Source organism: Chelonoidis abingdonii, chromosome 8, assembly GCF_003597395.2.
Source record: "Chelonoidis abingdonii isolate Lonesome George chromosome 8, CheloAbing_2.0, whole genome shotgun sequence".
Lineage (NCBI taxonomy): Eukaryota > Metazoa > Chordata > Testudines > Testudinidae > Chelonoidis > Chelonoidis abingdonii.
In genome coordinates this window covers 101,609,279-101,632,611 of record NC_133776.1, presented here as the reverse complement: position 1 = coordinate 101,632,611, position 23,333 = coordinate 101,609,279, and the positions used below count along the sequence as shown (strand labels likewise).

The 23,333-nt window shown below is 39.8% G+C and overlaps 1 protein-coding gene across 3 annotated transcripts; it reads left to right on the top strand.

Annotated features, from left to right (window-relative positions):
* Window positions 1–18: 18 nt before the first annotated feature.
* Window positions 19–22,438, top strand: HPRT1 (hypoxanthine phosphoribosyltransferase 1). Of its 3 annotated transcripts, XM_032773151.2 has the most exons (9): window positions 19–116; window positions 2,408–2,514; window positions 4,153–4,336; window positions 10,353–10,418; window positions 11,774–11,791; window positions 15,022–15,104; window positions 17,765–17,811; window positions 20,597–20,673; window positions 21,290–22,438. In XM_032773151.2, the coding sequence occupies exons 1-9, from the start codon at window positions 90–92 to the stop codon at window positions 21,335–21,337; spliced, it is 657 nt and encodes a 218-aa protein (XP_032629042.1). In that variant the 5' UTR covers window positions 19–89; the 3' UTR covers window positions 21,338–22,438. The 3 variants fall into 3 exon arrangements, with proteins under 3 accessions (XP_032629042.1, XP_074924996.1, XP_032629043.1); XM_075068895.1 differs by lacking the exon at window positions 11,774–11,791; XM_032773152.2 differs by lacking the exon at window positions 21,290–22,438 and having other exon boundaries at window positions 20,564–20,653.
* The last annotated feature ends 895 nt before the right edge of the window (window positions 22,439–23,333 follow it).

Genomic DNA, 23,333 nt, shown 5'->3' with positions numbered 1-23,333 from the left:
GCGGGAAGCGGCGCCGGGGCCCCTCCCTGGAGCGACGCAACCCACGCCCGCCCCGGCCCCACGCAGCTGGCGCAGCAGAGCCGAGCTCAATGGCAACCTCCAGCCCCTGCGTCGTGGTGAGTGCGGCAGGACCGCGGCCACCGGGCCGGGCGAGGCGAGGCGGCTGCCCGGTGCCTCCCCGGAGCCGTGGGAAGGGCCCGGAGATTGGGGGGCCGCTGGAGGGAATGGGGCCCCGGGGCGGAAAAGGGGCCCCGGAGATGGGGTGATGCTCTGGGGCCAGTGGGGGGAAAGGGACCCCGGAGTTGGAGTGTCTGGGTGGGGACCCCGGAGATGGGGGGTCTGTGGCTGCTGGGGGGAAAGGGACCCCGGAGATGGAGAGTGTCTGGGTGGGACCCCGGAGATAGGGGGTCTCTGTGGCCGCTGGAGGGAATGGGACCCCGGAGATGGGGTGATGTCTGGGGCCAGTGGGGGGAAAGGGACCCTGGAGATGGAGTGTCTGGGTGGGGGGACCCTGGAGATAGGGGAGTTTCTGGGGCTGGTGTGGGGAAAGGGGGCCCGGAGATAGGGGGGCTCTGTGGCCTCAGGGGGGAAAGGGACCCCGGAGATGGAGAGTGTCTGGGGGAGGACCCTAGAGATGGGGGGGCTCTGGGGCTGATGGGGGGAAAGGGGCCCCAGCGACGGCGGTAACCTGCACTGACATGAGGAATGCCGTGTTTTCAATTACAGACAATTGTTTTGCTAGAGACCTTAAAAAAAGCCCATGAGAGTAACCTTCTGAGGATAGTCAGACTCTGCTTTCCTTCCCAAATTATACAGTGAAATAATTTCGGGTGTCCGTCTCTGTTGTAATATGTAAACTAACATATATTGGTATAATATGCTGGAGGGTGGTGTGCTACTTACAATGATATAATATAGTTAGAAATGAATAACTTTATTTTGAAGGGGCTCTAGGAGTATCTTGTCTGTTTAGAATGTATTTCTTCTCAGGATATTACAGATTCTTAAAAAACGACAACGACTGGTGTCCATGGATGACTGCAGTACTTTGCGGCTTGTATTTTGTTCCACGCTTTAAAATTCTGCTTAACTGTAGGAGTTGTGACCACTCCTCTCCCACAACTGTACATAATTTGCTATCTCAGTAAGAATCCACATCCTAAAATTGTAGGAATGACCCATTCTTTCTCTGAATACAAAAAAAAAAGGGGGTTGTCAAATAATTTGTTAAATATAATTCAAGGGTTGAAACCTAGGAAAAGTCTGTAGGTTTTCAGAGAGCTATCTCACTACTTGATAGACTTACTATTGTTTCCAGAGATCCGTAATCCAGTAACTAAATGTTGAGTCTGGTGTACAGGTTAGTCATACAAATTCTAGTAGTTTATAAGCTGTACTAATACAAATTCCTGTGTGAAATGATCCTTAAATGGTAGCGCAGCAAAAACTTGCAGCTTGATCTGGCATTGAAAATATATTGGGTATTCCATAGGAATAACAGTACTGAAGATGGACCTTGCAAATGCATACCCTGTTGAATTACCAGCAATAGGATTCAGTTTTCTCGGTAGGCTCCTACCTATGCTTTACATATAATGGTGTTAAACTGTGAAAACAAAAATGAGGCGATAATAAACTGTACCTTATTAACATCAAGATGCATGAAAGCCCAGATCTTGATGGATATATAAGGATATATCCTGAACCTAAATGCAGTGTCTGGTCTAATGATATACATATACTAATCCCAAATCCTAATCAATACCATACAATAGTTTCCCTGTGCAAAACAGTTTGTTAAATTGGGGCTTTAGGGTCTGATCTTGAGAGACGCTGGAACCTGTAGAACCTTAGAAACTTGTCGAACTTTTTCTCTGTGTAAGCATAACTAGTGATATTTGTAAAGCTGTTTTGTGTATATTAGAAATTGAGTCCTGGATTTGGTGTGGCTTGGTAGTGTATGGATTTGGAAGCTGCCCACATTATAAAGAGTACTTGATCCATTGGTTATATAGTTGAAATACTGAACTTGTTAGGAATGAAGAATTTTTTTTCTAAAAGGTATGATTTTGGGTTTGCAGGGAATTGAGACTCAAATTGGGGTATAGTTTCATTTCCTATTCTCTGATCCAGAGAACTGTGCTAGAATTTTAAATAAATGTCTCCCCATGTTTGATGTTTTATTAAGTAACTACTCATGCAATATTTGAGGAGACTCTTACGCACCGTAGATGATAACTACTAACCTATACAATTGCATTGTGTTCAATATATTGGTGTCTTTTTGGTGAGGGAAGGATAAAATTATCCAGATCATTGTAGTGCCTGAATGGTTCTCGATCATGTTTTTTTTCTGCAAGGATTTATGCATTGTACCCAATCTCATCTTCTATATTTCTTTTTTTAGATTGGTGATGATGAAAAGGGTTATGACCTGGACTTGTTCTGCATACCTAAACATTATGTAGATGATTTGGAAAAAGTCTATATTCCTCATGGGCTTATTATGGACAGGTTAGTTTGACTTCAGATAATATACTATAGCAATTGATTACGTGAAAATCATAGTTTTTAAAATGTTTCTATTTGTAACAGTCATAACAGTGTTAAGAGAATTGTAGCTCTCTTGATTTCTGGTGGTGGAGATGATGTAAGTGCAGGACCACATGGAAGACCTTTAATTGGGACCCACATGTTCCTTTCTAGAGAGCCGTGCAAACACTAAGAAATATTTAAATTACTTTCTTATGGCAGACCCTAGGAATTGGCACATTTGCTATTGTCGTCTGTTTCAAAACTACAGCATAGCTATCAAGAGATCCTATGCAATATATATAGTACGTGACCTCTTTCAGAATAGTTCTAGGGCCCTTTGCAGTCTAAAGAATTAAGTAAAAGGCACATTATGTTTATCACATTAGTTTAGACTGAAAATTGGAAGTGTTGTAGCCTCCTGAATTTCATCAGAAGATAAATCTAACGTCACGAACGTAAGTTATTGAAGACATTTGTTGTCTCAGATCTTTTTTCAAGTTAGTATTGTAGGCAAACTTAACAGCCTCCATTCTCCTCCTTGCTGTGGAATGCAAAACACTAGTTCTTCATTTCTGTACTTCCTGAAATCCATGGCGAGCTCATGAAGTTTGTATCTTGCATCTGATCAGAGAAGGGGGTAGTATAATTATGAAGCATTTTGTTTCAGTGAGTACTGCATTGTTATCTATTTCCCATTCCCATTTTTAAATAAGTAGTTTTGTAGTTCTGAAAAGATCTTTCTGATTTAAAAGACTGAAGTGAAGATAGGGATGCACCTACAGTATGCACTGTGGTTTTGAATTCTCAATGACTTGTCTGGGTTTTTTTTTATATCTGTCTCCAGCATTAACATTAACTACTGATGGGCTTCCAATATGAAATAAAATCCAGATAAAATACATGTTGTTTGAGTAATATTTTATTAAATGAAGTGCTGAATTTATAATCTTTTCCAGGAAGTGTGTTGCTGGATGGTGTGCTGTAAATATACAGAGCACTTTCCAAAACAAATTAAAAGACAAATTAGGAATGAAGATTACATTACTTTTAGCAGTAATTTTTCAAAGAAGGTATCATTTATGTGATCTGTTTTTTTTGTATTGTCCTTGCTTTTGGAGTTAATGTAAAGTCTTTTTCTCTAGTGTTTTAACCTGGCTATAAAGAACTAGTTTAAAATCTGAGTAATATCTTGATCTTTCCTGATTTGTCTAGGACTTGTTGTATCTGCTAGGTGTATTAGGAAATAAGTTTATACTGCTCTGTGTCTGAGAAACCAAACCTATCTTATTTGAAAAACAAAACAAAACAGTATCTGCTTCACATCTCTGGCAGCCATCCAGTAATTGATTAAGATTAGCTTTGGCTATGGTAACCTGTGAAATTGAGGAAGTTTGGTAGTGTTATTGTTACATTAACCTTAAAAAGTGAGAAAAGCCTTGCTGCCCAGTAAACAGTAAAATCGGCTGTGAAGCGGTGTGCAAGAATTACCTTGAGCAATGAAGATGTTTTTGAATTTGGTGTGTATGTATTCCCCCTGTTGGTGCCAATACCAAATGCTGCTGCTGTAGTTAAAAAACAAAACAGAGGAGGAGTAGTAACTTTTTTTTCTTTCTACAGGACAGAAAGATTGGCACGAGACATTATGAAGAGCATGGGGGAGCATCATATTGTAGCCCTCTGCGTGCTGAAGGGTGGCTATAAATTTTTTGCTGACTTACTGGATTATATCAAAGCACTGAATAGAAACAGTGACAAATCTATCCCTATGACCGTGGACTTCATCAGGTTGAAGAGCTATTGTGTAAGTATATCTGCTGACACAGCATGACTTTGTATAAAATTGATTAACTTGAAGTTATTAAATGAAGGTGGTTTTAAATCTATTATTATTATTATTATTATTTATTGCCTAAACGTGCTAGGTATTGTGTGTGTTTAAAGCTACGGATTCAGTCTCTTTAAACATATTGCAACATGGTGACAGTGGGGAAATAGGAAGGAAGGTGGAGGAAAGTTAAAAAAAATGAGGTCATGTGGCTACTTGTTCACACATCTTGCTACAAAATATGTTCCATTACGTACAACCCCTTTGTCTCCAACACACCAGCTCAGTGACTCCTTATGTAACTTCCAGTTATCCAACTTCCTTCCCCCTCACCCCGCTGCTCTCCAGAGCCGTGATTATAACATAATCCTTCCTCGAGTTATGGCATCGTTTACGGAAAGTTTTATATGGCTAGGACTCTACTGACTGGATAGGGAACATTAGAAAACTACAAAAATATTTACATCTGATATCCATTGATTTGCACTGAATATACTGAGAGCCACAACATTACCTGCCCATCTTTTATTTACCCGAATCAACCAATAGAACTAAACCTAATAGCATTTTTTAGCTTTGGAAAAACGTTAGGCTTATAAGGCTTAATTTGCAATCAGTTGCTGGTGAAGGGCGTTCTACCCTCTAGAGACCAGCTGTAGGTGATTATTAAGACTGTTTTTCTATTGACATTTAAGCATTTAAGTTTATAAGAAAATAGAGACTGCAGCGCTGCACAAGGTTATGTTTAAACCTTAGAAAGCATAAGACTAAACTACATAGGTCTAAGGAAGGAGTCTACATCCACAAATGCTAGATGTTTTCTGACTTAGCAAAAGGCTGGGTTTTTTTCTTCAAAATAAATCAAAAAAGTGCTTTTTGGGTTGACTCCACTGCAATTAGTGTGGAAATAAAATCATAAAATGATGAAACTCCGAAAATCATTTTAAAAATAAATTATTTCAGGAGGTTTTTCTGTTAGCTCTGTGTCCAACGAACCAATTAGTAGTTCAAACTGTTTTATCATGAATGAGAGCCCATTCCAGTGAACAAGAAGAAAAAAATCCATGTAGCTTATTAAATTGAAAACATAACTTTGTCATTCATTTGATTAGACCATGAAACCAGAGATTAAACTGCAACATTAGGAGTTCTGACTGTGGAAGGACTTTATGAACTTGTACACTGATGTGGTATTGTCCATTAAAATCTCGTTTTTAAAAAAGCGAGATATAAATGCTTGATTCTGGATTTGCTCCATGCGGTTGGATAGTTGGGTGAGAAAGCACACTGCCCCCCTCCTCCACCTTGTGCACACATGCAAGGGGCTGCCAGAACATTAGGCAGGGCATTTGCCCTCACTGAACATGAGGCATGGTGGACTGCTACTGCCAATGAAGCAAAGGAGAGGCACGGTTGGGGAAAGTGGGGGATGTTCCTCCTTATCACCCTGCCCCTTAATGAATGAAGTAGTGTACAAGCTGCTTTTATAGGCTTTTCTCCCAGTGCCCATTGAAAGATTTTAGCTCTCCCACTACCACCAACAGGAGTGTACACACACACGCAGCCTATGATAATTTCCTTGAATTGATGAAGTTACAGAAGGACATATAAAAGAAGAAGAAATAATGATTCTCAGCTCTTCTGAGCAAAAAAAACCAACAAACCCTATATATTTTACACTTAGTCCAAGGGTCATTTTCAGTTCATTTCTGTGGTTTGTTTAAAAAACAAGATTGCAGTTGAAAAAGCGAGAGTCAGTAACACCACTTGGAAAATCTTCTGTTGAAAGATGGTTGGTTTTATGTAGTATGTTTTCTGTATTTCACTTTCCTAGTTTGATGTAAATATGTCTAATAATTTCTTTAGTATCTCTGCTCCTTCTGCTTATTCCATCCAGAATTTTAGTCCTCTGCTATATCAATCCTTTGACATTAAGAGAGGAAAAGCATCAAGAGGAATTTTAAATAAATAAAGATCCTATTTTTATGCAGATTTTCTTAGTAATAAAGAATAAGGGAAGAGAAGTACAGAATATCCTGGATGTGAAGCTTTCTAAACAGACTGCTTTCTTGGGGTGTTGGTTCTTTGTGGAATGGGGTGGGGACAGGGGTGGGGGTTATCAGGCAATCATACAAAAAATGATGTCCTGCTCTGTATCAGTGCGGAAGTCTGGTTACTGATGCATGGGATTAGTACAAAATTTACTAGCATTTTACTTCTGCAGGCCCTGTAAGATGATGATTAGTATCCAGCGCTAGGGTCTTTAGATTAAAACACTGTGGACTGGAGAAGATTGTCCTAACACAGACATCCATGGAACTGCTTGACTAGACTTTCTGTTATTAATGCTGCCACTGCTCAGGACTTAGTGCTTTTTTCCAGTGATTTCAAATACAAAAATGAATAAATACTATCCATATTTTGATGGAGAAACTGAGGCATATGGCTTTCTAACTTCCCCATGGTCGCATAACTAACTAGTGCAGAGTTGCGAATTGAACCCCAGTCTCTTGACACCGAGGCCTTGGATACAATTATTAGATCACACAGCCTTCCTCATACAGATTTTATAATCTGGAAAAAAGGAATCCGAAGTGCCATGATTAGCTAGGTGAGACAGCTGAATCTTGTATAACTATTCTGGAATTGTGAGATAACTTTCTTATGTGTCTCATTGACTGTTTCAGTGTATAGAAATATATAGCTACTGAATGTTGGAACAGAAAGAACATAATGTGATTGCAATTAAACTTCACTTGCAACTTCTGCTTTCACAGTTTTTACAAATGAATGCTTCCAGAGTGAGCTGGCATGGAAAGACAGCGTTTATGAACAAAATAAGAACTCTTCCTTTCTAACAGACTGTTTGTTTTGTGCTGCGCTGGCAAAAGTCAGTTCCCATAAACCTTCTTTATCTAAATTTAGAAATTAAAAAAAAGTTGCATAGTCATGAAGAAGAGCCAAAAACACTAGATGTTTCGGGGGGAGGGAGGAAAGGCGAGAGAGGTGTTACCATTACCACTAGTCAGTGTTTCAGGAAAACTGTCAGGGTTTCCTCTTGGAGATTAAAATGGCTTTAAAACTGAATGCAATCTGCTTAGGGCATTGTTCTGAAAAACACTTCATAAATATTTTACAGCACATGTACTTTAAATTGTGTAAAATTAAAGTTATTTCTGAGCCATTAGCTAGTGACCTCCATCATGTAAAATACTGCTATCGTTTGGCAATGGCAGGAGTGGAGTCTGGGGACAGTCTTAAAGAGTAAATCTCTTCTGTATGTTAAATCAATATTGAAACTGATTCACTGTCCACCACTGGGCCCTTGCTGCTACTAATGTCACAAATAGTGTCCTTATGTGAAATGAAAACTCTTTGTTTATTTATTAAATAACAAAGTTCTTAACACTGGAGAAGACTGGAAATTGGTTTATAGTCTGAAACTATAGGTATCGATACTGCCAATTTGAAACCTGCAGCTCCCCTGCTCTGGAGCAGCTCTGTGCTCCAGCTCCGGGCTCCGCTCCAAAGCCCTGATTTCTGTTCTTACTTGGCTTGAGGCTGTATCCTAAAAATTAGAGATGGATGATTCTATTAGATCATCCAGTCACATTTCTCACATCCTCAGCTATTGAACTTTCAATATTTTTGTGGAGAATATTTCAGAGCCTAACAGATCTTAGTGTCAGAAAGTTTTTCAAATAATCTTCATTCTTAACTTCGTCCCAGTACTTCTAGTTATATAACCCATTGTGCGTCCCCTAAATAATTACTTTCCCTCCTTTGGGTTTACACCTTTCAAATACTCTTTTAATGGATGAATTGTAAGTAAGAACTCTTCAAGCTATTGAAAAACTAAAGTAAAAAGGGAAGGCCATGTTTACTATTTCAGTTCCCTTATCCATCCTCTCCCTCCAGTGATGGGTTATGATGGCAAGTCTGTTTTGTAGTCTACATGGTAATGGGAATAACACATACTTAATGTTGGCTGCTGGAAAACTGAAGGTGATCAAAGTCAGTAGGATACCTAAAATGGAATTCAAAGTTCATTCTTGAGCACCTGCCAGTTTTCATGTTGGGTTGTATGTTCTTTTTGTAGTCTGAGATTCAGTTGTATGGCATTTTGTTTCAGTAATTTATTAGTATGGCAATAGCCAGTGTTACGGTTAAATCACTATTAACAATATATTAATAACTGTTTCAATGAAAGTGTAACATTGCTGAATCGCAGAGCCAAGGGCGCCCCCTTTGATGGCCGGGTCCCAGCCCAGGCCCTCCCAGCAACACAGCCAGACCAGTATCTCTTTTCCTTCGACTACTTCCAACCAGTGTCTGGTGGGGATGTTCCACGGCTGCTGGGGCATGGTTCCCAGTCTCCTTGTCGGATGGCCAGGTCTCCGCTCCCTTGTTGGGTGTCTCGGTCTCCTGGGGCAGTGGTTTGCCTTCCCTCCAAGCTGGCTGCAGAGGGTCATCACCCGCCACAGCCAGTTGTGGGTTCCGCTGCCAGTTCTGCAGAATGTCAGGCTCCAACTGAGTTGCAGGCAGGGCCCTGCTCTTATATGACCTGCCCCGCCCCTGCACTTCTTGTCAGATGGAAAGGGTGGAGTTAGCTGAGCCCGACAGGGTGAGTTAACCCCCTCTGTGCTGGAATGAGGCCACTCTGCCTCATTACAGAAAGCAAAACTCCTATTGGAGCTTTCATTGCTAGGATCTGATGTTAAACACTGTAACTACTTGTGGTTTTAATTATTGTTTGATACCTAGTCTCCACCTTTGTGGTTTGGCCTGGTTACCAACTTGAATTCTTTAGTCTTTAAGAATAATACTTTACAAATAAAGTCTTGCCATTTAAAATATAAATTGTCAGACCTTTGTGGCAGAATGCAGCTTAGAAATTAAAGTACTTTATCTCATTTATTTTGGTGTACTCAGTTTAAGCCCTACCTGACCACGTGAATCCATATTTCATAGTGTGATGGACAATGCATGTTCATAGGTTCATATGAATTCTCCTGCTAGACATCTATATAAGAAGGTGCTAGGAATGTCACCCTGTCACTCCACAACCTAAAATGTCTGAGTTGGTGTGAAGTGATGGAAGTAGCTACAAGCATGGCTGAGAGCTCTTTTTGTTCAGAATATCACCAGGTTGAATCATCACTGGGTTTAGTGATCTGTTATTGTCCAACTTTTAAGTTCTCAGATACAGTATTTTGACTTTACAAATCACACCCACACACTGTACAGCTACAGCAAGGCAAGTATCAGAGTCCTTGACCATTGTGATACTAGAGGTAACTCAACCAATCACCTTACTCTTACAGCTTATTTGCATGCAACCATTTAATTAGTTGTATGAGGAAGCTTGTACAGGTGATGTATTACCTGGCCCAACTGCCACACCCTTGTGTCCAATTGCCATCCATACAAATGAACACACATCACTAAGCACAGCCCCACAGACACAAATCAACACAAACAGCCACACAACACCACAACCAGCATACACAATAACTGCAGACAAACACAGCCCTCATTTGCCACTCACATCACTCTCCCAGTACAACCCCCAAGACACAAACTAACACAATCACCATACATGATAACCCCAAACACACACAGTTTGTCACCATAGCCCACATCTTTCATTCACCATCCATACAACTCTCCTAGCACAACACACACATTCACCCACCCTCACTCATACTTACCATAAACCCATAACCTTGAATGACAAAGCCGTGGGTCCATTTCTATTACTTTATATATTCCGTTTGATCAGAAATGTTAATTTAAATGTCAGAGTGACTTGTAATTCTCTAGTTAGTGGAGAGATGCTCATAGATGCTCTCTCTGAAAGTGCTATAGTTCTGTGTGATAATATTCACTGGATAATACCATCTCTTGCAACTTTGGATAGTTGATTAGATGTTTAGCTATTTTAATTACTTCTAATCACACTAATACTTTGGTTTTTTCCCTTTTTAACTAGAATGACGAGTCAACTGGAGAGATAAAAGTAATTGGTGGGGATGACCTTTCAACCTTGACAGGAAAGGTATGTCTTTTAGTGTGAAACAAAAGAAGTAAATAACATCTATTTAAGCTGCTCTGCATCATTTTTCTAACTAAATTGTTCAAGATAAGTCTTAAAAATAAAGCTATCTATGTTCATATAGTACTGGTCTAATGATCTAACTTAAGGTAATGGCATTCCAAAGGTTACCACTGTATAATTGCTTTATACTATGGCTTGTTGCAAGGGCAGTTAGTTCTGTGTTTTCTGGCTTTGACAGAGATTATCACCTAGCAGTTTTCCAGGGATAGCTCAGTGGTTTGAGCATTGGCCTGCTAAACCCAGGGTTGTGAGTACAGTCCTTGAGGGGGCCATTTAGGGATCTGGGGCAAAATCTGTCAGGGATGGTACTTAGTCCTGCTGTGAAAGCAGGGGATTGGAGTCGATGACCTTTCAAGGTCCCTTCCAGCTCTGTGAGATAGGTATATCTCCATATTAATTACATAATTAATTTTACATCAACACAGACTCTGATACTGTAGCTGGATTAAAACTAGTATCCTCTTCATGGTATACTCCATTGCAGGATACTGTGCCTATCTGTTGTGAAGCTATTACCATGACAATATGCAATATCTAGTTGTGAAATCATGAGGCGTTAGCATTATTGTTGTCACAACAGTTCCATAACTTTGCATTTATAAAGCAGTTATTCCATCTTTGCAATAGCACTCTTTTAAAGTGCTTTTTAGTACCCAGAAGGTGTATAGATTTAATCATCTACAAAATTTCATATTTAAAAATGAACTGGCAAATTAGTGGAATGCCAAAAAGGTTAGAATATTCTGAGTGTCAAAACACATTTTTTCCCCTACAACTAGACATATAAGCAAATCAGTCGTCAAGTCGTGTGTGTTGTAAATGAAAATGCATGCAAAGTTTCAAAATAGAGGAGATACATAAACCCTTGAAAAGTGTGATGCCATTTTAATGATGAATATTTCATTAAAAGCGTGCAAAAATGTGTAGGTTCTTATATTTTGATCTAACTTTGCATACTTAGACTTTGAAAAACAGCATTATAAGAATTCTACAGACCAGTTAGTATTCTGCATGTGTCAATAGACTGTTACCAATGAGAATCTTCTTGCCAGCACTTCAGAAATGTTAACTAAATAGAATTTGCAGTGTTGCATAATTTCTTTGAATTGGGTGTAATACTGCAGATTTTTTTCTACAGTTTTCAGCTACTGAGAATGTGAAATTCTGCAAATGGTGACATAAGCATATTTCACTGCATTGATAATATAAGTAATTTAACAGAAAACTGCTAAGGAAATCAACATAATCGCCAACTAAATATTCATGGATTTTTTTATTCCCTCTCCCCCCACCAGAACGTCTTGATTGTAGAAGTAAGTATTATGTTTCACTTTGATTTCTGTAATGTGTGATTTGTGATAACATTTTAACAGGAGATTGTCCTGAATGTGAACACCTCTATATTTCACCGAGCTGTGAAACCTGCATCTAGGTCTGAATTTTGCAAATGGCCCCTAATTTTCATAATGAGCTGACCCACATACCCTCAAAGTTAGGAGTGTATGAAGTCTGGATCTGAATTCCCAGGTTGGCCCCATCTCCTCTTACTTAGCTGCAGGGAGAGAATGTCCATGTCAAAGTTTTGCTGTTGTTACTTTCAATTTGCTGGGATCCTATTTAGTCATACTGGTTTATATACTAAAGGAACTTGAACAAAGTGAAATTAAGGATCTCTGTCACTTTGTTAATCACAGACAAGAATTTAAACCGCAATAGTTATAGATAAAAGATTCTTATTAGGAATGTCTGAAAATATATAAAGCACTCAACAGCGCCTGATGTTTCCACGCATCATTTGTACACTAAAAATAAAAAATAAATACATTTTTGTTGCATAAAGAGTCTCACCTACTGCTCATCATGCACCACTGGACATTAATATGCAGAATATAATTTAATCTGACTTCCTAGCTTTTAAGATAAATCAGTTCTTATATTGATTGATGGACGGAGGCTTGTTCTATCCAGTCAATATTTACTCCTGGGGGAATTCTGCACCAATGCGCAATGCAGAATTTTGCGGAAATGAATGTTGTGTGCACAGAATTTTCTTTCCCCTACAGAAATGGGTTGCGGTGCTGCTGGACCCAACAGATCCCAGCTCGCACATAGAAGATACTGCCAGGGGGAGGGGCAGGGAGCTAAAGGGTTCCTGACACTGCTGCTGTTCCCAGCATGCCCTGAGGGAAGGACAGTGCGGCGCGCAGGAAACTCCATGCAAACCTGGGATTCCATATCAGGCTGTTTCTCCCTCTGGATCTCTGGGCTCTGGGGGGGCCGATGTCTTGGTTGGGCTCTGGGATGGAAGAGAGTGGGTATCTGGGCCTGGGGAGGCCCCACAGCTGGGCTCTGGGGGGGCGAGCGGATGTGGGTATCTACACTAGGGGGACCTGTGGCTGGGCTCGGGGGGGAGGGGAAGGGCTGTAGACGGGCTCTGGGGAGCAGGGGTCTTGGGTGTCTGGCTCAGAGAGGTGGAGGGCGTAGGATAGAGAAACAGGAACTGGGTTATTGTAAGGGTTTTTCTAACACTCTCCTCCTGGGGGAATTTTTGTATGTTTCTGTATTGTTACAGACATACTTGCTGACAGGTATTTTGAAATAAATTACCAAAATAATTGAAACTGGTTTATTATGTAGTGTTATTTTGACAAATAAAATTTGCAGAATTTTAAAATATTATGCACAGAATTTTTAATTTTTTGGTGCAGAATGCCCCCAGGAACAAATATTGATTTATTTGCAGATAGTGTTCTTGAATAAGGTTTATAACTAAGGCCCTGCTTGCACTGTGGGACAATTATCAAATAATTGCAGCTGAGTTGCAGACAAGACATGGAAAATCACAGAAAAGTAATCAAGGACCTTTTATTAATTGCAGGAATTTGGAAAAGCCAAAGAAGACCTATTTGTTTGAGAAAAATTTGCTTGAACAATATAAACATTCAAGTATTATGTTACGCCTGCTATTTTGTTTGATGATCAGATATTTTGCTGCAACTATATTACAGTCATTAATGCACAAGGCTAATAGTGGGACTGCCCAGCCGCTCAGGGCTGACAACCCGGACTCCCACTGTCAGCCCTGGACAGCTGGCAAAATTGCGGTGGAAGCTTAATATTATGGGATCTGCAATTTACGCAGTATTGCAAATTAAGTAGGGCCTTATTTTTTAACCGTAGGATAGAGAAGCAGTGACAATAAACAAGTAAACAACTTCCTATGTACACAAACAGTGTTTTGAGACCTCAAATCATATTAACTTCTTTTCACGTAAATAAACAATGATTGTCATTGAAGAGCCATTTCCTGAAACTGATCCTTTTATGGCACAAGAGAGTGAGAACTTCCTTTTGTCAGACCCAAGTTCCTATCTTGGAATCCTGGGTTTTTACACAGGATCCTGCTTTGATCCAAGAAAGCTGGTCTAGTCTGTCATTTATATATTCTGTTTTAGTGCACTCATTCCCAAAGTATGTGTGCATCAATTTTTACTTTTCTACTTGTTGTTCCACACAAACATTTCAGTCACATATGTGATCATTGTCTCTTTTGAAGTGGATTTTACTTCTGAAGGGCAAGTACATTGAATTCTATATGGGTCCCATTTCAGATTAATTAATTTATGTCTTGTGAGTACCAGGCAGCTAAATAAATTAGTTTCTCATCTGTTCAGTGACATATATCTTCTACCTGGCAGATTCTTGTAAAATATGAACCCCGTTACAAATCACCATTCTGCTTGTCAATCAATCAAACAATAAAAATACTTACTATAACTTATCTCCTTATGTATGATAGTACCTTGATTTTTCATATGGTGCCTCCTGTGGCTGGCAAAAAAGACTCTAGAAAACAGATCTGCCACATGTAACCACAGGGTCAAACACTGACAGGTCAGTGATGTAGCTAATTTCTCTCTCAACTTTAAAAGCTACTGATATGGCAATTAGGCCTGGTTACCTTTGTCCATGCATTGATCTATTTAGTGTGCACACCCAGGGCCCTTGCTCAGACTTGTGTTAATATCCATGATTTGACACGCCAGTTAAATACAACCTGGCATAATCCTGAGGTAGGTTGGGGGGTTTTAGGGGGAAGTTATGTAAAGATAAGATGCAGCCATCAGTTTTGCCTTTCAGTGCCACCTACTTCTTTATGTACACCAGACTTCAGACCAGATAGAAGAATGTTCCTCTAGGAGGAACTTTGTGGCTTTGTGTTAATCCAACCCAAATTAGGAAGTGGAGAGTGATTCCGATGCTTCAGTGGTAACACTTTCATTGCAATGGTTATTAATATGATAGAAATAGATGGTTATTGCCGATAGAAATTAACTATTACACATAAAGGATGGATGGCCACAACAGTGCAGTAGGGAATAACACCTATATTTGTTTATGTGCAGGAAAAGCCTGATTTCCACTTCACAAGTTATTTTCATGTCAGCGCAACTCAGTATGACATGAGCTCTTTGATTAGAATCTGGAAGTGCTACTTTAACAACTTTTTTATAGTTTTCTGATGTGGCTTTTTTATCATCAGGATATAATTGACACTGGTAAAACAATGAAAACGTTGCTGTCTCTGCTGAAGCAGTACAATCCAAAGATGGTGAAAGTAGTCAGGTGAGTTGTGATTATAGCTGCTTGCGTTATGTATTACTTTTTTAAGAACTATAAAAATAGTGAAATAGGATTATAGAATGCTTTTATATTTGAAGGGAATTTTTATTTCCCCATGACACAAAGGTGAAAACACCTTTCATGGTATTGTACATGGTCTCACTTTCTCTAGTATAGGGTCTGTTCATTGTGAAAAGGTGCATTTATTTAGACTGAGAGGAGCACTTTTCTATTATTTGTATTCCTACTGCTTAAGAGATTTAGTGAAGAAGGATGTACGGACTGGGTCTGTGTGTATGAGTGTGTTGGGCGTGCATTTTATCTTGATTACCCTAGGATTTTTTTTAAAAGCCTCCTAATGTTTCTGCTCTGGGCTTTCTCATTAATCTTAAGGGTTTTTTTTAATATTGTTGGATGCAAACCTGTGCACATGGATCTGATTGCAAAATCGGAACCCTGGTTAGCAATTTTTAAAATTGCCATTAGCCTGCAGTAACTGTATGTAATTCGGCTATAACAATCAAATGTCCGAGAATAATCTGGCCATTTCATCTGCTGGGTTTTACTTTTTAGGATTTTTAAATTTTTAGTCAAAATATTTTTAAGACTTATTTTGTTTAAAAAACTTATGACTAAACAACCAAAACTGACGATAATTTAATGTTACTAACAAAGTAGCTGTCAAGCCTAATGGTTTTTACATTTCAGATCGCTTGTTCTCTTTCATTGTCAAACTGAGTCTTATATGCATTTCACAATAAAGGTATATTGACTGATAGGAATTATAGATAACTAGGGGGTGGAGGTGGCATCTAGTCAGGCAGTTAGACATGTCTCAGGCCTCTTTTGCTGGTAATCTTGGATTGACATGTTGAGGGCAAGATGGTTACAGACTTCTTATTTGTTTGTTATCTCTGAGGTCATGACAACACATTGAGGAGTTTGAAGAGTATGCCTGATAAGCCCTTTTAAGAAGGCCTCATGGGCCCTGCCATTAAATTTTACATCATATACATATAGTCTAATAGAAACTACATTCTGGTCACATCATATAACTTTGAAAAAAGAGAAAAAAGCTTTTTGTAATGCTGAAAATTTGTCAAAAGATCTAAGCCATAAATATGCAAATGCCAGAGATGGCATAAAGGTGAAGATGTTTTACATTTTATACCTGTAAACACTTGCCTGTTTGTGTGTTTTGCATTGCTGTGTGATGCAGATGTTGTGCAGAGATTCCAACACATCTCAAGTTGGATTTGAGGTTCCTTGGTCAAATCCCAAACTGATAACAGCCTTCAAAAATTAAGTCATCCAGCCAAAACTTCTATAAACCTCAAACGTCAACAAAGTCTGAAAGATGACAAGTTTTCAGAAAGCCAGCTGAATGCTGGGTTCAGAGATACAAAGGGATTTAGTGTTATGTTGATAGGCAGTGGGAGATCCTCTTCCATCCTTAAGGGATGTAGCTGACTTGCAGGTAGGAAAAGGCGTATGGGGGAATACAGAGAGGCTTGTGAAAAGTTGACCAGAGGGCAAGTATCCCTGAGAGAGAGGACAAAAGGCATCATGATACCAGGCCGTCAGGCTTAGCAGGGCCTCTTCTTCCATCTTCTTCTGAGAGAGCCTCTTCCCTTAAGTAGGTGACACTTTTGAGTACATAATCAGCTTGAGCTGTCTCCAGTGTTCATCCATCAGACACGGGACTTTCTCTTTTCTTTTCTCCCCACAAGCCTTCCCCAAACAATTGCAGCTAAATACCAGACACCACAATGGCCCTTTATGTGGGTGTAGGAGCATCCATGGACCCTGAGTCACTGAAATAGTACCGCAATATATGATGATGGGCAAAAAGTATGAGAACATCACACTGTTCTCCTTTCTCTCTACTTCCTGGAAAGTGCAGTTTTGTTCTGAAAAGTGACAGTAAAAATGTCACTGTCTTGTCTTGGCAAATCTGCTCCGTGTTTGGATTCGGTTACATCTGCTGACTTTAGTGACAATACTGTTAGCTCTGCAGAGTCACCACAGCTGAGGGAGGAGGAGCTGGATTCCATGCCTTGGTGTGCCTCATCAACAGGAATGTGTATTAAATTCCACTTACAGGGATAATCGGGAGCACCTGTGCAAACTTGTTGAAGACGTACTGTTGTAAAGGTGGATACAATTTGGCCTGCAGAACTTCTATTTACTGGTGATGGTACATAAGAAGGAAGGAACCCAGTTTGGCTCTCAACTCACAGGCTGAATTTGCAGGTGTGATAACTAGAAAAGCTGTCTCTTTTCTTGTGAACAGAGCATTGTACCTGAGGTTTCTTAGACAGAGTGAACATGGAGCCTCATTATGCCAGTTTACAGAATCACTTTTCAGAACTGAATTTCACCATAACTCCTGGCTGACTTTTCTACTCTCTACCTCAGGCGCATGTTTGACTCTTGCCCTTTTAGCTAGGTTGTCAACTGTTTGTGATTCAACCAGAAGTCTTGATCCAATCAATGCAGGATATAATTAATAGATGAAATTCTGCCTTCAGTTACACCCATTCAGTGTTAGTGAAGTCCAAGACTGGGTTGGTTTTTAGTAATTAATTCTCTATCTAGTTTTTGTGAACACCCTGTAGCTGCTGATTTCCATATTTCAATTTTCTACTGGTTTTAATTGACAGCTTGCTGGTAAAAAGAACTCCTCGAAGTGTGGGATATCGGCCTGACTGTAAGTGACCCTTTCTGCCAATCATCAATAAATATTTTAAAATTAACCAAGAAACACATTATCAAAGTATATAGAAATGTTATAGTCAAACTGTAAGAATATTCTGGATGTTTATCTGCAGTTCACTTTTTTCTGATGATTCTTGGGCAATGTACTCTGATTTATTTAGTGCATTACACTACATGTTGGCAGAATGTACCTTATTTTGACACACTTTATGTTAAAGGGACATTGTCTAGTAGGTATGTCCAAAATACAGGTGGTTCTTCCAGTGATTGTCTGAATAGATTCTACTTCTGATGCACACGTGCCCAATGCACACAAGATTGGATTATTTTGGCCAGCAGTGTCTGTTGGGATAGGGCAGAGTAGGTCCAAACCTCCCTCAGTTCTTGCCTGGTGCCTGTAGCCATAAGCCAGACCCCTAGATAGGTTCTGCTTTTCTTGCGTACTGTGCCACCTAAAACCTGACTTATTTTATAAATAATGAGCATCTTACTATAGATAAGGTAGTGACAGTTTAGTGGAGTTAGTACTAGTATTTGATACCTGTGGACTATAAGACAGACAAACCAACAAAAAAATCTTCTTTGAGTTAGGGATTTATCAAGTACAGGGATCTAGCACAGCTTCAAAACTTGCCTCTTTTGCATGCAGCTATTCCACTGAAGGATGGACACCTGAGGTGTCTTTGTGCCTCACGGAGGGGTATATCTGCTGTATTGTGTATTATCTGTCATTTTTCCATAAAAGAACACAAAAGGCAAGAGACTTGCCTTGGGTTAGAACAATCTTCTTGCATCTGGAGAAAAAAGGCCCTGCTGGGTCTGAACAGCCTTCATCTTGCAGATCTTAGATCTCACTGATCTGAGAAAGCGTCAGCCAAGACCAACAAAGTAGCGAAGCCATCTGAGAGGGGTAGGGAAGAACATGGTTCCTGTAGAGAGCACAGGTCTAGGTCCCCTTCAGAGGGACCTAGTAGAAGGAGGCGGAGATCACCTCAGCCTGCTTCCGCAAAGGACAGGTTATGGCCCAAAAGGGATCCCTCTGACATCCATCACAGAGACCAGTCACCAAGCAAGAGTACCATCTCAAGCAGATCTCTGTGCTTTGCCCAGCACTGACCTCAGTGCACCTGGTGCTGACAGCCTCGGCACCTACGACTCCCATGCTGATGACTGCGGTACAGCTCTTCTCGGTACTGACCTAGACACTGACGCCAGTTTTGGTAGCAGGTGATCTGACTGACTGCTGAGCCTGAATCACCACTACTGTCTTCAGCGGTGCGAGTGCCTTCTGCGGTGCTGACCGCTAGTGCCATTACAGTACCGAGCACTTTCTTGATCCTGGCAAGAGCAGAGCCCATAGCTCACCCTGGGAACCTTGTTAAAGCAACCCCACATCTAGAAGAGGGGTACTCGCTTCCTCAGCTTCTGAGCACAGCAGGGAGGTGTCCTCTGCCCTCTTACCATGGTCCTGTTCGTATGACCCCTATTTGTCAGACAGAGCATCTAGGACCTATTCTTGCACACACAAACCTAGGGGATCTAGGGAAGAGCATTGTCCGTGGTGCCCACCCCTGTAGCCCCTTGCCCTCGCTCTTACAGGGTCATTCCTGGCTCTGCATGGGCCCCTTGGGGCACAGGCAACAAGAAAGCCAGCTTCTGCTGCTCTCTCTAAGGCTACGTCTCCCTCCACTACAAGATCCCCTATGGCTGTGCAAAGGCACAGGTGTCTCACGCTGTCACCAGCAGGACCATGAAAATGAAGAACCGCAGCTATCTCCTTGTCCTCACCAGACAAGGCAGTAGTGCCCTTTACTTCTTCACAGCCTGACAACCATAAGATGTTCCAGGAATTTCTTCTCTGGATGGCAGACACTCTTGAGATCCTTGTAGAAGTAGTGCAGGAAAAATCTATGGTTTTACAAAGTGGAGGCATCAAGATCTGATGCCCACTTTGGGAGCGTTGCCCAGTAGTCTGTATTCAGATGCAGTTCAAGCACCCATTTCCTATCTGCCATGGCACTGCTTGAGTCACAAGAAGTGGGCTGCACATGGACTGTTGCCTGAGGAGGAAAAAACGGTCACTTACCGTACAGTAAAACTGTAGTTCTTTGAGATGTGTTGACCTCATGTATTCCATGACCCACCCTTCTTCCCCACCACAATGGAATCCTGTAATTACCTGCATTCTGTCTTGGCGAAGGAACTGAGGGTCAGTTTGACCCACTCTGCCTTTTATGCCCTTGGGTGCAAGGATACAGGCATGGCCTCAGCAGAGTCTGCTATTCAAAAAAATCTGATCTTGTCTGCACAGCGTGCATGTGCACCAGAAGTAGAATCCATGTGGCCAATATATCTTGAAGGACCATGGTTACTATAGAGTAAGTAACTTTTGTGTATGAAACTTAAAATAAAACCTTAATTAGTAGAAATGCATTCATGAATTTCAATACAAATAGATTTTTATTTGGAACAAACATTTGTAAGCTATACATTGCAGCATTGTGCTACTGCATGAAAACCAGAAAATGAAATTAACTAGTCTATTTTTATTTCTAAGATGAGTGAAATGAATGAAGTTAATGGACTAGATAGTGAAAAGTAAATTAGATGTGTTAAATAGTTCAGAAACTGAGGATGCTTGAGGAGAACAAATAAGGACATTTTGGGTTTTTAAAAATATATATGCTAAAACAACAGTGCTTTTTTTTTTATTTTTATTTTTTTTTAAACACTGGTACATGAAGTCTAACAAAATGATGAATTATGGTTCTTTTCAGTTGTTGGATTTGAAGTGCCAGACAAGTTTGTTGTGGGTTATGCCCTTGATTATAATGAATACTTTCGAGATTTGAATGTAAGTAATGTTTTTCTTAATACTTTTTACTCTTTCAAAACTAGGGAGGAGGAAATAGGATAATTCAGTTTTTTCCTACTTCAACTGTACTTTCATGTACAAGCCTGATCACTTTGTTAGTAATATAGTGACCAGGGGAAAACGTTAGCAGGAGAGCAGCCATTCAACTCTCATTAGTCAGGCCAACATGGATCTTCTGCTTAGCTCTGGAGAAAGGAGCCTTACATGCTCCTTACTGACTAGATGGGAAAGAATAAAACAGCTGTAGTGGGGGGTTTCTCGTCTTACCAGATTTTTTCACAATTAACAACAAAAGGACAATCTGGAATAAAGAATGAACTGCCATTGAGTTCCTGCCCATTCCTGAGTCTTGTTCTCTGGGTGGCACAAGTCTCTTGGCAGGGATCAGGTGGGATATGGGGGAATTAACATTTTGATACAAAAGACTTTAAAATTATTCTATATAAATCAACTCATTAAATTAGTGATTAATAACATGGAAATGTGTGGTGCACTTTCCCCCCCTCAGAATTGCATTATTGAATAAATGTGTGAAACTTCAGTCTTTTACTCATAGATGTTAGCTTTCTAACATGAGCTTTCTGTTTTGTTTCAGCATATTTGTGTGATTAGTGAGACTGGGAAACAGAAATACAAAGCCTGAGAGCATAGTTCAAGTGCCATAACAACATTGCTTTGCAACATTTTATTTACTGAGTCCTATCTTTGAACAGATTCAAGTCTGGAACACCTGCTAACTGTGTAGAATGTCCCAGCCTCATTTTCTTATGCTCACTATAGCTTATTGCATGTACAGTATAAGAAACTTGTCTTGTTCATTTATATTTTTGAAATGTCAAATAATTAGTGCAATTCTGATTTTCATTTGCACTATGAATCCTATTGACTATCGCTACCCCTTGGTGGGTTGTGTTGTTTGTGAGCTGCACTCTTGAAGTGGTGAATTGCTTAAACCTAATCAACACACAGCTGAAATAATTCAAAGTCCTGTTAATGGAAGCCATTTTAAGATAGGGAAGTCTATTAACAATATTTTGAAATGTGTAAATTTTATTTTAATGCACAGTTGTGATTATTGATAACTGCACTCTTGGGGTGTTAGCATGAGGAGTAGCCCGTTACAGTATCTGTAATCGCCACGGCTTGCGGAGTAGCCTTATTGCCATTAAAGGAAGGGTGAGTGAAAAATGTCAGCTTGGGCCAGTTGGACTGACAACTGAATATTTAAAAACTAGTTCTCACAGAGCTGCCCTTTTCTTGTAGGTTAATATTTTCTTTAAAATGTTTATCACCCAGTGGGAATTGTCTTTTAAATCTAAACAGCTATAATATATTTTACATTTGTGAAAAAATATGGTAATATTTATAAGATCCACAGAGCAAAGTACTCTAAATAAAGACTGTTTCTTTAAAATAAAACTTACTCACCTACACCCTCATTGTATACATTCAAATGCTCTTGAAATGTGCTTGTTTTTGCTAATTATATTTGGTCCTAAGTCTTTCCAGCAGGAAGGCAGACTCTCTGCCTTTGCTAGTTTCCCAAAGACTTCAGTTACTTCTAGTATACCATATATAGAAAAAATATAGCACTGGGGGGAAAACATAGAAATGCTTCCATGTGCTACACCAAACTAGATTCACAGAATATAGTGTTTAAACACTGTTGTTTTGGTCTGTTTTGACAAGGTAAATAGTGAAGATAATTGTTTGTTAAACACACACACATGGAAATATACAAATATTTTGTGAGTGATCCTTATGTTTTGTCTTGTTGACTTGTCTGTGTCCTGGAGAAACCTTGAAGAATACTGGTATTATTCTAGACGTACAGAGTCCATCTCGGTCACATTTTTTAGTCTCTTGACATTCACAGTTCCTGTACAACATACTTAGATTCCTGCCTTGTTTTTCAGGACTTTACATAATTCAGGGCATAATAGATATTATTTTCTTTCCAGGCAAGATCCGCTAAATGTTTTAACACATGATGGATCATTTTGTTTTTCTTTTTGAAGTGTAACTTGTTTCCATAATTTTTCCTAGTAGTGCACATTCTCTGAGATATATTCTCCATGCCTAGTGTGCTCTGGTACAGCTGTATGGTAATTGGCATAAATACAACATGCATTATTTACAAAATGTAGTTTAGTCTTAATAGTCATAATCAGTAGAAGGCTTTTGTTTGTGAATCTAGTCATTCCGGAATAGTATACAGGTCATTTGTGACTAAACTGCATTTTTAAATGTTTTTAGTGTTATGAGTTTAATATTTAATATTCCAAAGAGTTCCTCTAAATCCACTATGCAGTAGCTGACTATTTAGCATTTTGTCTGAGGATCTAAAATGGTGTTTGCATATGTCTTTTCAAGGTCAGGCATTGGCCCTTGAACTCGACTTCTGAGTATATGTGGTATCCAGTATACTTGGCAATGCCAAGAAAAGGAGATGAGGAGCAAAATAAATATTTGGAGAGAGAAATGCATAAAACCCTCCAAAATCAGTTCACCTAGTTGGCCTTTGACTTAGGCTATGTCTGCACCATGGACTTGACAGTGACACAGTTGTACCGCTGCAGCTGCACCGCTGTAAAGTTTCCCATGTAGCTGCTCTAAGCCAGCAGGAGAGAGCTCTCCTA

Excerpts from the sequence above, each read along its gene's own strand:
- HPRT1 (XM_032773151.2), top strand. The coding sequence starts at position 90 with ATGGCAACCTCCAGCCCCTGCGTCGTG. Across the intron at positions 15,105-17,764 it reads AAGATGGTGAAAGTAGTCAG|CTTGCTGGTAAAAAGAACTC; the intron begins GTGAGTTGTGAT and ends TTTAATTGACAG. Across the intron at positions 20,674-21,289 it reads AATACTTTCGAGATTTGAAT|CATATTTGTGTGATTAGTGA; the intron begins GTAAGTAATGTT and ends GTTTTGTTTCAG.